Below are 16,195 nucleotides of genomic sequence, written 5' to 3'. Positions count from 1 at the left end.
CTGCCATGTGATGGCTGTGCGCTCAGTTTTTTTCTCATTGTCATTTTTTGAGTGTGTCCGGGATCGCAGACATTGGGGATAATAATGGTGAACAAAAAAGATAATAGACTCAGCCCTCACAAAGCTTGCGATCCTGGAGGAACAGGCACTAAATAATTGTAATAGTGCCTCCAGATGTTGCTGTTTGTTCTCTTCTTACCTGTTTTCTTGGCCCCTCCTCCTTTGTCCCGCTGCACTATTAACACTGCCTGCCTCACCTTTTATCCCAGCTCTCCTTTCTTTTAAATTTTCCAATGGGAGCATCTCTCTGAGAGCCACCCCTTCCATCCAGCCTCTGTTCTTATCTTCTCAATAGTTTAATGGTGCAGCTTTAAATAAACCAAGATTTCTCACTTTCACTCTAATGACCTCAACAAGTGAAAATTCTTTGACTATAACTAGAACCTATGGATTACTGTGAAAACAGAGCTTTGAAGTTTTTCTCTTTCCCTCACTGTTTAATCGCGAATGCCTGTTGAACACCAGAATACTGTTGGGTTTTTAGCTCCAGCATCATAGAGAGGCAGGAGTTGGGTGAATGCTCATCTGCCCTCTTCACCCAGCTGCATTACATCATGCCAGTGCAGGTGGAAACCGACACAGGAGAGACTGGCCTTTCCCTTACATATCTAATGGCTGTCTTTCTTCTTTAACTCTGGAACTGCACCCCCTACTGCATTTTGGGCTCATGTCATGAGGTTGCTAATGGAATCCAGCAGGATTCAGTGTGGGGGGTTTCACTGTTGGGGAGTAGGGTAGAGCAGCTATTGCAAGTGGATGTGATAACAGGAAAATGCATCTAAAGAGCTGGTGTAGGGAAGTGATTTGATGATACAGCTGAATGTGGGGAAATTTAGCTTTTCCCTTTCTTCAGAAAAGATGATGCACTCAACATCCAAATAGCAGTAATCAATCTGCATTTAAGGCAGCACAAATGGCCACTTCTGGAGAGCTGTATAATGTCTCCATTTCCAAATAGTTTTCTCCTTCAGGATATTAAGAGGATCTGTTCATGCTCTTCATCCTATCCTTCTCTTCCCTCACCCCACCCCTAGTTCCTTCTGAGATAACTCAAGCTGTGAGACTTCTCTTGATGACTGACGTGAGGAAGTTGGAGTAAAGTTTGACCCGTTAGGTTTATCTGCCATCTTGTGTGCAAAGCTGTGGGTGGTTGTACAGGACATGGTCAGATGGTAGACTGGTGGTAAGGTGTTCTCCCTGCCCAGTCTCTCCTGTAATCGTTAGTTTGCAACTCTTGGTTGTGTTCCTTCAGAGGAAACTGTTCCAGACTAACCTTCCTAGATGGTTTGGTTTCCTCCATATGTTCAGCTATTGACCGTTTGTCCAGGGCATCTCGTCCATTCTCTCCATCTCACTGTTCTCTTGGCCAAGAGACTCTTTCACCTTTACACAATCCAAAATATTCAATATGTTTGAAGATTATCGTGCTGGGGAATAGTAATTTCAGTCTAAAATAAGTGTAACAATAAGGTAATAACACACTTTCTTACATGTCTTGTAATCATGCCCTAAACCAGTAGTTCTCAAAGTGTGGTTGTTAGACCAGCAACATCATTGTTACTCGGCAGTTTGTTAGAAATTAGAATTTTTAAGCTCTCTGCACCCCCTTTCCCACCTACTAAATCAGAAACTCTAGGGTTGGTTGCCTGTGATTACTTCACAAGACTTTCAGATGATTCTGATAATGCCCTAAAATTTAAGAACCTGCCCTAAATAGTTCCTGACCTCTGTAAATGGTCAGGACCACCACCACCCAATCAAAGTGTGTATCCTTTTATGGCAGATGAATACTTGAATGTTATAATTGGAGTTAAAATCATGGTGAGAAGTAATAGAGAACAGGGCATGGAATGGACAAGCCTTGTGTTTCTGTAGTATGTCATGGTAGTGTCTTCCCTGTGATCACAGCCATCTTGTTCCCACCAAGCCAGTTGAATAGCTCTTTATTTCCCTTGACTCCCATCTCTTTCCCGTTCCTCAGACTCTGCGTTCATGGTTCCTTAATTCGATTTCTCCTGAGTAGCCTCCACCAGCTCTTGGCTAATTTAATGTGAAATCATCTTGAGTGCTGCTGTGCTTGCTTGATTTGGCTCATCTGCAATGTCAGGTGGGTGAGTGGGTTGGAGAGCTGAGTCTCCATTAGGTATCGCCCTACCTGACTTTTGCTCTAATCCTTGGAAATCTCTCAGGAGGCCTGTAGTCCAAATAATTAATCACTGATACATCAGTGCACAGAATTTTATTAATCCTTGTGAAGGGGAAATCCACGCCTAGTTTTCTGTCATTTGTAGGATCCTTTGCATCTGAATTTCTAGTAAATTCCCTTGTGCATTTCCTTTTTGTCTTAAATTGTCTCTGATCCCCCCTCCAGCTTTGGACCCGGAAGTTGAGAAGGAGTACTTCCCATTCCTCTTGCTTTGGCATCACATTCAGAGAGCCAAATCCTGAGGGGGCTGACAGTGAATCTTTTCTGGTGGGTCCTAGTAAATGCTGCTCACACTGGAAAACCATTTTCCAAACCGTGTTGTTTTTCGCTTGGTCAAAAGGCACATTAAAATTTTCTGTTGCTAATTTGTTCATATTACAGCAACAAATATTTCATCAAGTGCACTGGGAATAAAAACGAAAAGTGCAAGGTCTAGAAAGGATTTGGGTGAGCAAGTAAATAATTGCAGATATAATGGCAAGAGTGGAGTGATACACGGGTCGCAAGGATGCATAAGGAAATGAGCCCCTGAATCGAAGGGTCATCCACAAATAGAGTCCACGAGGCGAGGCCATGTTCTGTCTGGCTCGCCTTGGGAAAAGGAGATGGAAAACAGAAATACTGCTTCCTTGCCCTATGACCCAGTAGTTCCACTTCTATGAATTTATCCTAAAGAAGTAATTAGAGAGGTGCCCAACAGTTTATCTAGAAGTTATTCTTCTTGGCATTATTTATAATACTGGAAGAAACTATATTCACCTAAATAGCTAGCAATAGTAGATTGATTAAATTATGGGACATACATCTATATGATGAGTTTATTGTGTAGCTGTTAAACATGATGTAAAAAAATTAATGACATAGGAAAGTATTCGTTTACTTGTTTCTGGGGAAAAAAGGAAGGCTACAAAATGTTTTCCACTGTGAAGCAGTTTTTTTTAAGGTGTAACATGGGTACGGGGTGCATAAGCACTCAGAAAATATGTTGACGGTGCTTAGAAGTTGGAATAGAATCATGGATCATTGTTTCCTAAAAATTGTCTTTGATGGACTTATATTGCCTTTCTAATCAGAACGTCACAAACTAGAAAATCAGTGTCAGTGAGGCAGTTTTTGATTACCGTTGGATCTAATCTCACCTTGCCGAGACTTGGTCCTCTCAAGAAGACTGTAGACTGCTAATAATCAACTTCCTATCCCTGCTATTCCTTTGATCCTAATCTGGGACGGTGGAGTTTGCATATCTTTTGTAACTGTGTTTCCCATTGTCTCCAGCATTGGGATGGTGCTTCTGTTGTTATTCTCTGCCATAGAGCCCATGGGTTTTTGTTTTGTTTTTGACCTTCTCTCTTACCTAGGAGCCCTGCTGGTGTAGTGGTTAAAGCCTTTGGCTGCTAACCAAAAGGCCAGCATTTGAATCCACCAGCTGCTCCTTGGAAACACTGAGGCAGTGCTGCTGTGCCCTATATGGTAGCTATGTGTCGGAATCGACTTGACGGCAGTGGGTTTGGTTTTGGTTTTGGCTCTTACCTGACTACTGCAATCCATTGTCATGTCTGCCACAATAGCAGGCATCGTCATTTCTTCCTTGTATTAGTTTTAGACAAGATGATGGCCTAGAGTTTTTTATTTGCTTCGCTGCCTCCTAATACCTGCTGACTCATTAGTCCACCCACCTGCCCTTGACTGTAGGGCTCAATTTCCTCATCTTCGGTCTGTGCTCTCCATCTATTTTGTCTTTCTTATCAGTAATTCTCATTTTCATTGAAAATGCAGCTGCATAGTCTCAGCCCCCCCACCTACCACTCTGCACCTGTGACTGTTCTGTGAGTGAGGAGACCCTGTTTCTTCCTCCACTGCCAAGGCACCAGTAGAAACACCAGAGGACTTGTTTAGTGCTGCTATGTTTCATTCATACGTGTATTTGGTTCACAGTGAAATGCTGCATTTGTCAGTCTCCCCTGAAACACGGTGAGAAATGTTTTTAGAAATTTAACAAGTTACTCTTTTGCCTTTTAAACCTTTTCTGTGGGAATTATTTTCCTTTCTCCTCAGTCATTTTTCTTCTCTAGTAGGAGTTCCTTACTATCCTGCCGCTTGGTTATGTTTTATTGTTTCTTGTGGTCAGTTCATATTGTTTGCTCCTCTAGTTCAAGGAGACTTGACGGAGGACATTTGATGCTTTATGTTCTTGATGCTTCTGTGCTCAAGGGAGAGGTTAAAGAAGCCAGCCTTTAACCTCTTCCACCTGGTGCCATCACAAGTAGGAAAGCCAGTATACCCAAGACCCAGAGTATATATCATGTGCCTTTGAGTCTAGGAGAACCAGCATGCCTGAATCTCTTGCCCAGCAGTCACTTTGGCTTTACCCATGTCTCCAATTTGAAATATTTTCAGCATTTTGTGTTAGGTTATCAGTACTCAGGCATTTGCTCAGCGTTACTAGGCACACAGTAATTGAACAGATGACCCTGAGTTTATATAATTATGTAAATATAGCTCTGTGTTAAATACCATAACAAATATTAAGGACAGAATCCTAACCCTCAAAGGGGCTATAGTCTAGCTATAGAAATAAAGATTAACACATGAAGCAATTTGAAGGTAATACATTGCCGTTTATAATTACATGCTGAACTAAGTGGCACACATCTAGTATTGCTTGCTACCCATCTCCAGATAGGCAAAACTCTTTCCGTTCTATAGCCAGACCTGAAAGAACAGAGGATCAAGGAGGGAGCAGGAGCCTGGGGATCACACATAATGAACAATTTTTATGTTGGGGAGCAGGGTTGGAGAAAATGTGGGCCTAGTTGGATTAGAGAGAGTAATGTGGAAATTATATGAAGACATAACTGAGGTCACATTGTGGAGGCCCATGAAAACCAAGCATAAGAATTTCAGCTTGATGCAACAAGCTAGTGGTCTTTGGGATCTAAGTAGAGGAGCAAATGATGAAATCAATTTTTGTGAAGAAGTCATGTGGCATTGGTGTGCACTGTCAAATCAGATCAATGTGCAGTATCAAAAGGGATCGAATGAATTTAGTTAAAATATTCCCGAAGTCATCTTGGAATAAATAGTGAGGGCCTGGACCAGGATGCTTACAAAAGGGCCAAGTGAGTACTATTAGGAAGGAAACAAGTATTGGGGGTAGGGGAGAAAGCAGAAGCCGAGGTCAAGGAAATTTTGATCTCTGGTTACCAGGAAAACATTGTTAAAGGGAAATTAGGAATGAGGAGACGTATTCAGGGACTCCTTGCTCTGTGGCCTCTGCCCTGGCCCCATCATCTCCCCGTCCACCTCTCTGTTGTACGCCATCTCTGCTTCGCATCACTTTATTTTGTTTAGATCCCTTTTATATACAACAGTAGTTCTTTTTCTGAGAATCTGATGAAAGATTCCACTCCCAGGAAAATTCACATATGTAATTCTAGTACCATCTCAAGGTGGTTCGTAGATACTCCCAGCATTCCACCTGAAACTCACTCAGGACCCCAGCTGAAGAATTCCTAATGTGACGCCTGTCTTATGATTATGGCCAGGCTGGATCCAACTTTTTTCTTTTGGCTTCCTTTGTGAACTCACAAAAATATTTCTAGAGTATAACAGTCTACTGTCACTGAATGGGGCTTAGAACCGTGGCCTGTTTGTCGGCCCAAGGTGGACTGTTGTTGTATGTCAGTGGTGCCAAGGCTTCCAGAGAAGGCTGGTCATTTGGTTGTATTTTTTCAGGCCCATAAAGGATCCAACTTTCCGTATTCCCACTTTCTGCCTCTGGCTATCAATTATCCAGCTCTTTACTTAGATAACTTTAGAAGTAACTCTTAGTTTTCTATTGTTGTCAGAAGCAACTCTTAGTCTTCTATTGTTGTTAGGTGCCGTTGAGCCAATTTTCTATTTTAACCCATAGCGACCCCATGTAACAGAGTAGAACTGCCCCATAGGTTGGTTTGTTTTTACATTTTATTTGTTTTTTATTTATTTATTTTTGTTACTGAGAATACGCACAGCAAAACCCATAGGCTTTTCTTGGCCGTAGTCTTTATGGAAACAGATCACCAGGCCTTTCTCCCGCAGAGCCACTGGGTGAGTTTGAACCACCAGCCTTTTGGTTTGCAGCCAAGTACTTAACCACTGCACTACCTGGGCTCTTTCTAGGAACTGTTAAAACGCCTTCAGAGCTCTTTATTTTGTTCCACTGTCTAATTCATGAAATTCAGAAATTCAGGTTAGATTATTAGGAAATTAATTTTTTCTGGGAAGTTTGAAATTCTGTTTTTTAAGATATTTATGCCACTGTTGCGTTTCCTGACTTCTTCCTTTTTATATCCTGTTCACTCCTAGTGCAGCCACCGGCCAGCCCTGGGGTAGCTTGTCTGAGGCTTACTCGGTGTCCTGGTAGTCTTCCTGGGGCAGAGATTACAGAACCTGGGAGCAAACTCTGTTCATTTGCCCAGAGTTGAAGAATGTGCTCAGATTCTTCTAGTCTTGTTGTGCTGAGGCAGTGGGCTGATTTTGCTTCAACAAGGATCTCATATGCCTTTGCAAAATTACAGGTTTTCTCTTCTAGTAAGAAGACAGGAGCAGCTCACATGTGAGAATTTCAGACTTTTGCCATTTAACAGAAGTGTTTTTCCAGTGACCTGAATGGGGTTCCTCTCCTACACCATAGCACCCTACAGCAACGTAGGCAGCTGAGTTTCCATCCGTCTGCTGGTCCGTTACCTCTGTGTATGTACGTGGTTGTGGACTAGCTTTTCCTGACTAGTGGTGATTGGGTCCATTATGGACGTACTGGTCTTTGTGCTGCTGCTTCTTGGAAAAGACAGCTTCTGAAAGGAGCAGGCTGTGTTCTTCCCGCTGCTTCCCTTCTCCTGGTCGGTCCGAGGGCTCACCTGCCTTTGTTAGGAAGCCGCTATTAAGCAGACGCAGCAGGACAAGTTGAGAAGTCAGGAGTTTTCATGCCTTGCCTAATGAAAAGGGCCGCATAGCTGTGGCTTCAGCCTGCAGAGACAGGCAGTGTGGGGAGGGAAGTTTAGTGCTCCCTCTGGGAGCAGGTGGCAGTGGCAGTAAGCCTGGCTACCTGACTAGACTCCCATACCTCAAAGACTCAGCCCCACCAACAGACCCCAGGTGAGCTGGGTTGTATAAGATGTGGGGGAAAGCCTCCCTGAGAAGTGACAACAAGGTAGCTCACTGTTTGCAGCACACCGTGGCTCTCCACATTTTTGTTTTCCGTCTTTGTAGCTCTTAGGCAGCCATGTGGTACTTTCCCATAGTCCTGGAACAAAAAAGGTCTATATTCCCTTCTGCAAAAAACTGTACGAAGCCACTGCTCTCAGTTTTTGCTCCTTACTTCTTTGATACATGTGTGAACATCTGTGTTGGGGCGCTTCCCCCAGATGCTATTTTGGGGACAAGCTCTTGTGGCATTAGCTTTCCTGCAGGCTGAGAGAGCCTTTCTGGTGATGGCCCCCCTGAGCCATTTCCTCAGCAGTGTGGGAATGCAAACCCAAGCCAGCTTAGCACAGGAAAGGAGACTCATGCTGAATGAGACCATTGAGCTAATTTCTCAGCCATCCTCATCTTTTGTAGCCTGGGACTATAGACCACTTAGACTTTAGAGTGCTTTCTAGGTGGGCAGTGTTTAAACCTATTATTAACTTGCAATTTTGCTTCTATTTTGTTCAGAACTAACAAAATAAGAACTATTTCTCAGTTTATGTATGACATTACAATGCTACTCTCTAGGGGCCTCTTGAATGTGCCTGAAACGGATCTAATTTAACAACCATATCTTAAATATGAAAAAAACTGTCTTTGAAGGGTTTTCTAAAATTAATTCCTGAATGCAAATAAGGATCCATTACTACCCTTTTTAGAAAGAAGGCAGAGCATAAAAAAGTTTTGTTTTGTTTTTATGTAAAGACTTAATTTTTTAAAAATCCTGCTTTGTTTTTTAATGTCGTGTGTACACTGTCAGCTACATTTTCAGTTTTGGGTGTAATATTTTTCCCTTTGGTAGCATCCTTAGTCTTGGTTAAGTTCTGGATTTCTGCTTATGGCAAAGAGCCACTTTGGGTCATTAAAAGAAAGCAGAATTGGATGAGTTTACCACCATCTTGTTCTTGCCTCGAGAGCCTGTGATTTCTAACTTCCCGTGGAGTGAGGCCCTGCTCTTTTTCCCTCACAGTGTATCAGATGCTCGCAGCCCCAGGAAAGGCCATGAGTTCAGCAGTGCTGTAATGTGAACTTGTCTGTGTACAGGGCAGATCCATTTGTTTTGGTTGTTCTTGTTGTTAGAGGAGGACAAGGCTGTAGGCAGTGTGTGCCCCAGAGGACCTGCAGAGAGCTTAGCAGGCAGGCCTTGGAGGAGGGTGAATTACAGTCAGATGGGAGTAAGCTGCCTTGCCTCACAGAGGCTTCCTTCTTAAGGCTGTTCCCTACAGCTTAGGGTAGCAAACCAGGAGAGCCCGTCTATGGCAGAGGAGGTTGTAGAAAGAGGACACAGGTAATAGGTAGGACACAGGTAATAGGTAAGCAGGAAGGTGAGAAAGGAAGGTGAGAGAGTTGGATTATTTGTTGGCTTCTAGCCATTAAACCAGTTGCCATCAAGTTGATTCCAACTCATGGTGACCCCACATGTGTCAAAATAAAAATGTGCTCCACAGAGTTTTCAACAGCTCACTTTTCAGAAGTAGATCACCAGGCCTTTTTTTCAGGGTGCCTCTGTATGGACTCAAACTTCCAGCCTTTCAGTTAACAGCCGAGCATATTAACCATTTGCACCACCCAGGGACTCCTTCTAGCCGTTAGTTTCCCATGAAAACCATCTTTGCCGTTAGCTTGGAAATCCCAAGCAACCGAAGACAAGCTTTGAGAATCAGCCCAAGTCAATGATTAACAGGATCCCTGGGTAGTAAATCAGTAGATTATATTATAGTAGGAAGTATTCTGACCCAGTCTGCAATTTATAAAGCTGAAGCCCTTGATTCAATTTAAGGAGGAACCATGAGATTCAAGGAACTTGAAAATCCTTTCAGTTAGCAGTTCAGATCCGAGTTAAGTGAGTAAATGCTTTTTTTCCTTGTTAATTCTGTACTATCATTTCTTACCCTCATTGTGAAATGGAAACTAGATAGTGAGGAAAGCATTTGTTTGTCATTTCTAAACCAAAGGCATTTCATATTAGTTGAGAGACAGACCCCAGGATGGAGGAAGTGGGGAGAGTGAGCGATAAAGGCCCAAATGTGAAAGAAATATGACTGTTCTACTTTTCACCCAGTTTTGTTTATGTGAGTTTGATTTAGGAAGCTATGACCCTGAAAGAAACCCCTGAAGAGCAGTGTCCCTCTTCCTGGTGGTTCCCGTGTGAGCTGGCCTGGGGAGAAGGGAGAAGTGTGGCTGCCAGTGTGACAGCCTCATGCACTGACCCAGCCTGGGTGCTTCTCTGCGCTTCCTCTGGAACTCAGAAACCCTGGGAAAGGCTAGTCTGCCTCTAAACTCAAAACTGTTCCCTGCTGGGGTCTGCATGGCTGGCAGGATGCGCAAAGGACTTACCTACTAGTGCAGTGGCGTGGTGGTTTGCCATCAGTGTTTATCCTGTGGGCCTTCATAGTCTCATGAGTGAAACCTACTTGTGACATCTGTCCCTCATGCCGCCACTCTAGGGATTAGGAGAGAAAAGGTGGGAGATTAGATAGAGCGAACCAACCAGTGGTCAGGTGTGTGGCATCATCCCAGTGTCCCCTGTTCAATCCAGTGTTGTTACAACCCAAGACCAATTGAAAATGAGGCTTAATGTCAGTTATGCAGCATTTGCTAATTTTTTCCCTACTGTTAAATGACTTTTCTATACAATATTGCTTCATTCAGGGCAACTTATCTTTTTACCTGGGAGGAACTTATTTCCATTAGAATTGGAACACTGGCTACATATTTTGCATTTAAAATGTTTTACGTGATTAAACCCTGAAAGAAACATTACTTCTGTTTCTTTTGAGTGTGCTCTCCCAACTGATTCTTCTTTTGTGCCTGGAACAATGCCTTTAATTTGGAAACAAGTACTGAGGTCTCTCTGGTTACCAGGCACACTGTTAGCTGAAACTAGCAGCCAAGTATCAGTAACTGGGCTTAGGAGAAAAGCGGGCTTATGTTTTCCCCTCCACCAAACACTCTTGGCAAGACTGGCAACTTCAGCAGTGTCCAGCGTGAAACGTGTAGGTATAGGTCACCATTTTAACGACCCTCTCTTCTCGCCTCCATATTCTCACCCTCCTACCCCTTCCCCTTGTGGTTTTTATTTTCATCAGTTTTTTCTTCTTCCTTCACAGAGCTATTAAGAATGGCAAAGGGTTGCACAGCAAGAAGGAAGTACCCATCCACCGTGTTGCAGACATATCTGGGGTGAGTCATGTCCCTGAACAGAGCTGAGTGGCTCAGAGGCATCAAGAACTGTGCTCACTTGCTGAGGTCTTCAGCTTGTGTGTGTCTCCTGTAGCTTGTATGTTTTCAGGCCCCGAATGCGACTGGAAAAGCAGAATTCAAACTAGGGCATAAGACCTCATTCTGTCTCTTTACCCAAAATGTTTCAATTTTTAATTATTAAGAGTTAGACTTTCTCCCCAGCTATATTAAAGTTACTTTTTTTTTTTTTTTTCCCAATCCCTGTTTAATTTTATCTATGAGTGGGATGCCTAAGAGGAAGAAGGTCACAGATAGGCTTTAGGACAAGTGTAAGAATGGATTGTGATTTTATGGTGACCTTTTCCCTTGGTTTCCTATAAGTGGGAGGGAATGGAGAAATATGCAAGCATCCTTCACGATAATAGAGAGACTACAGAAGAACGAATGACACAAAGACTTTTGAGCTCCCAAAAGGCCATGTCCAAATGACTATTTCGTGATAAGAACTTTACCCTTTCACATTTAAGATCTCTTTGGGCTGAATAGATCCCTTTGCTAGTTGAGAGGGTTTATTTATTCATTTATCCAACGAATATTTATTTAGTTGTACCAGGAACTGCTCTACACACTAAGAATATGACACTGAACAAAACTGATAAAGTCCCTTCAGTCAAGTGCGAGAGAGAAAGAGACAGAAGAGCAATGTCAGGTAGTGACAACTGCTATGAAGAGAAATAAAACTGGCTAAAAGGGAGAGTGAGAAGTGCCAAGTGCTGATTTTGATCACTTGGCCAGGGAAGGCTCCCATCCATTCACCCTCTGCTCCTGGGACACCCATCATCTAGGTCTGTGCCATGTGTAAGGAGGACCTCTAGCCCAGAGGAGATGAAGGGGGAAGAGCTAGTAAACCTTACCTTGGACACTCAGGTGATTTGTCTTGGGTACCAAGGAGAAAGTACTACTAGAAACAAAAGCTTCTAGAATTTGCCTAGGCCACAGTCGTGATGAATTAGAGTATATTATCTTCTTATTAGGTTGTTTTCCCAGATCTGTTTACCTTTTGTTCTTTGTGATTGCTTATTACGAAAGCATTCAGCCAGCTCACCCTCACCTAGGCGTAGTAGTAGCCTGTTTGTTTTAAGCAGTGGAACTCTGTTATTTTTCTTTCTCAACAGCCAGTCACTGCAGATTACAGGTGAAACTGTTTCTGAGGTGGAGACACACCTGCTTTGGGCTGTCCTTTTGGCACCTGACAGTGTTAGGTCCTGGTAACCAGTTGCCGCTGATTTGATTCTGACTCAGTGGCAGCCCCATGTGTGTCAGAGTAGAAGTGTGCTCCGCAGGGTTTTCAATGGCTGATCTTTTGGAAGTAGACTGCCAGGTCTTTCTTCTGAGGCACCTGTGGGTGGAGTCAAACCACCGACCTTTAGGTTAGCAGCCAAGTGCATTGACTGTGTGTACCACCCAGTGACGCCTGTCTCCTAGTAAATGTCTTTTATTGCTGTCTTTGAGCTTTATGCTGCCTTCTACCTTGGTGCTTTTTGGTGTTTTCTTTTTCCTCTGTTTCTGTTTTTGGTAGCAAGGGGTCTTGTGAAACTTGTCTTTGTTTTTTCCCTTCCCTTTTTTATTCCCCTCCCCCCCTTTTAAACTGTAGCTTTGTTTCATCCATGTCTTTATTCTCTTTTCTGTCTGGATTGTTGGAGAATTGGTTTGCTTTTAAGTTATTTAAAAATAAATGCCAGTTAAATTTCCCTCAGTTACCACATAAATAAAAAAGGAAAGCATGACCAAGTGGGAAACGAGAAGTGAAAAAGCTATTCAATTTACATAGATGTCAGGTGTGACCTTGTCTGCCTGGATCACACATTATTCAGCTTAGATTATACTTTTCGTGTGAGCCTCTATAATAGAGGAGTTTTGTCTTTTTCTCCTGTTAACCTTCATTCTTTCCTTCACAGCATTGTGTTAAGTACACGTGTGTGGTGGGTGCCCTTGTGCCATTTCTGTGAGATGTATGGGTTTTTCTGCTCCTGAAGCATGCTGGGGATTTGGCTGTCTGAGGGACGAGTAGGCATGCAGGGTCAGACAGGCAAACAGCCGACAGCTTGACAAAGAAAAGAAACACGTGGAATAGAGGTGATGTAATATATACATACCTAATGGTCTCATAAAGTTTTCTTAATGTTTATTTAATCTGGCTTTTTTGTTGTTGTCGTCCCTGGATTGATCTTCCTCTTAGTTGCAGGTCATGATAGATGAAAGTTTTTGTTGAACTGACAGTATTTGCAATATGCTGCCAAAATAATTCACTGCGAACTGGTATTTGTGCATAATACCTCTCGCCCCTTCCTGTCCCAACACATCCTTGGCCAAAAAAAGACGTGCACACGCTCACATTTGGTCTCCTAAACACATTCAAGAAACGTGCTGCCGGGAAGAAGTTATATCGTGACTCTGGTGAAAAACCTGTCATTTCAGACTAGTCAGAACTGCCTCCAGCTTTTGGGGCTGAGTTTCCACCCACTGTGCATATCTCTTCTCTTGCATTCTCAGTAACCATTTCACAGGGCCGGGGTCAGGAGGCATTGAAAATGCCTTCATCTGGAGACGGAACAAGGGTGGGACCTGCTTGGCTGACGTCACGTGGTAGGAATTAAGTGAGCTTCACACAGGAGTAGAGGCTGACTGTCCTCTTGGCAAGGGAGACTCAAGTCTCCATGGTGCTGACAAGCGGCCTCTTCTGTGCACTCATCCACTTCCCTGGGGCTGGAGCTGATCGGGGCTGAGCCACGAAACAGGCTTCTTCTACCTATGTGTTCGTCTGCTATCCCAGCTATCTAAGTCCCTAGTGCTGCTGTAACAGAAATACCACCAGTGGGTGGCTTTAGTAAACAGAAATTTTTTTTCTCACAGTGTAGGAGGCCAGAAGTCCAAATTCAGGGTGCCAGTTCTAGGGGAAGGCTGTCTTTCTCTGTCAGCTCTGGGGAAAGTCCTCGTTGCTTTTCGATTTCTGTTCCTTGGTTCTTTGGCGATCTTTGCGTGGTGTGGCATCTGTCTTCCCCAATCTATGCTTGCTGGCTTCTGTGCCTAAGCCGCTCCTTTTATAATGTCAGAAATGATTGGCCTAAGACATAACAAAGAATACCCTATTCCCAGATGGGAGTGTATGCACATATATAGGGGCTTAGGATTTACATCACGTAGGTTTGGGGAACACAACTCAGTCCGTAACACCAACTGAACTTCTTGCCTCTCTTCCCAATTGAGAATTGGTTATAGTTTTCTGACTTCTCAAAAATTCTGTGATAGCTTCCAACTTTTGAGCTCTCGCTTTGTTTTTTGTTGTTAATACAGATGATTTTTGACATTAATGTCAACCGAGTAGTGTGTTTTTCAGAAGGTGGACAGACACCTCATGTTGCACCAAGTGAATGAACCCCATGTCTTGGCTAGGGCTTTGATGCACTTGGCCCATCTGCAATTTTTACACCTTTTTGCAGAGTGACCACTCAGGGTAAAAAGATACTTAACTGCCAAGTTGGTAGCTTCGATCCTAATCCTGAAGAAGTTACTTGTTGCCTTTTCAAGGTGAATGAAGTGGGATAGGGATGGCCGTTGTCCTTTCTGTGATAATCTGATTTCCTCTCCAGCCAGAGTGTTTCCCCTTGTGACTGTAAAGCCACCTGAGAATTGACTAACTTGGTAACAGACCTGATTTGATTTGGAGGATGGTTCTGTGGTGATAGTTTCACTTCATGCATCCACCTTTTCTTTATTTGTGGCTTCTCTTCTTCCCTGATGCCGTCTCAATTCCCTTGGTCGTCCATTTACAGAAAGTTGGAATGTGCATGTCAGTGGAATGAATATAAGGCTGTTTTTATCTTAGGTTTATTATTGTTTTTGCTGTAGCCTGTTCTGTAATAAATATGATCTCCTGCAGATACAAAGTGTGAAACAGGCAATAAACTGGAGCTGGTGCATAGCTAACTGTTGTTCTGGTAAATCAGACAAATCAATTAGGGTTCTGGGGTGAGAGAGGGCTCCCCACCCGTCAGGTTGCAGCCACCACGAATGGATTTTTTCCTTACCTCCAGGCCTCCTTCCTCTCCCATGAGTGCATGAGCAGTACTCAGGAGTCTGGTGAGCCAGAGTGCATGTGTAGGTACACATTTGAACTCCTCCGTGTCCTGTTGTCTCTGTTCTTTCCTCTCCGGCCTTGTTGCGTATCTGTGGATAGCGTTACTAGAGGAAAGAGCCCAGGCTGGCATCCTCATCAGTCATTACCTATGAGTCCCAGAATGGGGACAGGTTGTCAGAATGGAAGTTGTCTCCTTCAAATGTCTTTTACCTTCTTCTGTTCTGTAGTCCTGACCACTGGCCAGGTGATGGTGATTTCACTGTTGTTTGCCCTGCCTGTCTCTCTCTTCTCCCTTTTAGAAATCCTTGTCTTCCCTGCCCTCCCCTTGTCTTAGCAGCAGCTGTGCTTACTTGGGCATTGATCACTTTGTGACTTGGTTTCTTATTCATGTTACATACTGTTTTTGTAACCTCCTGTATCCATGGTTGATTTTGTTGAATTTGCCTCATTGTTGTTTGCTGTTAAATTGATTTTCAACTCATAGCGACCCCATGTGACAGAGTAGAACTACCATATAGGCTGTAATTTTTATGGCGATGCATAGTAGCACTAATAAGAATACACTTACGTCATGACCTGCAATGATCCAAAAACTAGCTCTGGGGGTTTGGGGTGGGGAAGATGAGGTATTTGGGTACCTGTGTTTTAGGTTACTCTGTTTTATCTTGAAGCGTTGAAGAGCTGACCAGTGAAATTCTAACTTGCAAATATAAAAGATAGAAATATTTCATAAAAAAATAAAAAGCATAAGGTCTCAATTTTCTTATCACCTCCCCCTGACCTCTCCCTTCACTTTCTGACCCCTTCTCCTTGGGGTATTTGAAGTAGGCCCCTTTCCGTAAGAGCCTTAGGGACCTTTGCAGAATTCTCTTAACTTAGTTTCACAGGGAGTCAGGCCTCACTGACTGAAAAATTAAGTTTTAAAAGAATATTCTTTTTGACTAAAGAGAAGGAAAAATTGGTTTGCCCAGTAAGTCTGAAGAAGTTAAAAGTGGCAGAATCACTCAGGGGCTTTGTAAGTTAGGTCTGTGTTAAGTTTCAGTTTCTTTTGTTTGTCTTCTGGCTGCTGAGCTTAGATTTTCTTCTTATTCTCAGGTGATTCTAAAGTTTCTTTTGACCACCTTTCTGTTCTTTCTGATCACTGGGAGTTTGATAGCACAAACGTGCCTTTCTTGTTTGGTTTTGCTTCTTTGTTTGTTTTTCAATAATCCATTGCCATTACGCTCCACACCATATTATACTGTCTCTTTAGTGCTTCCCGAAGTGTGAGTTGTACATATGGCCCAAGGTCCAGGCCCATGATCCTTCCTGGTGGGTTTCTGTGAGCTGGAACTCCATGCATCCAAGCTGCTGGGCCCTACCTACTGCTGGGTCTGCCCTTA

The 16,195-nt window shown here is 43.2% G+C and overlaps 1 protein-coding gene across 1 annotated transcript in view; it reads left to right on the top strand.

Annotated features, from left to right (window-relative positions):
• SND1 (staphylococcal nuclease and tudor domain containing 1) overlaps positions 1 to 16,195 on the top strand; it is a 487,657-nt gene that overhangs the window by 283,682 nt on the left and 187,780 nt on the right. The window contains exon 14 of the mRNA XM_003407249.4: positions 10,603 to 10,675. Within this exon, the coding sequence (XP_003407297.2) occupies positions 10,603 to 10,675 (73 nt within the window). The remainder of the gene's footprint in view (positions 1 to 10,602; positions 10,676 to 16,195) is intronic.

This window comes from Loxodonta africana, chromosome 8 (genome assembly GCF_030014295.1).
Source record: "Loxodonta africana isolate mLoxAfr1 chromosome 8, mLoxAfr1.hap2, whole genome shotgun sequence".
NCBI lineage: Eukaryota > Metazoa > Chordata > Mammalia > Proboscidea > Elephantidae > Loxodonta > Loxodonta africana.
Note: the sequence above shows the minus strand (reverse complement) of the source record. Positions and strands in the feature narration are given on the sequence as shown.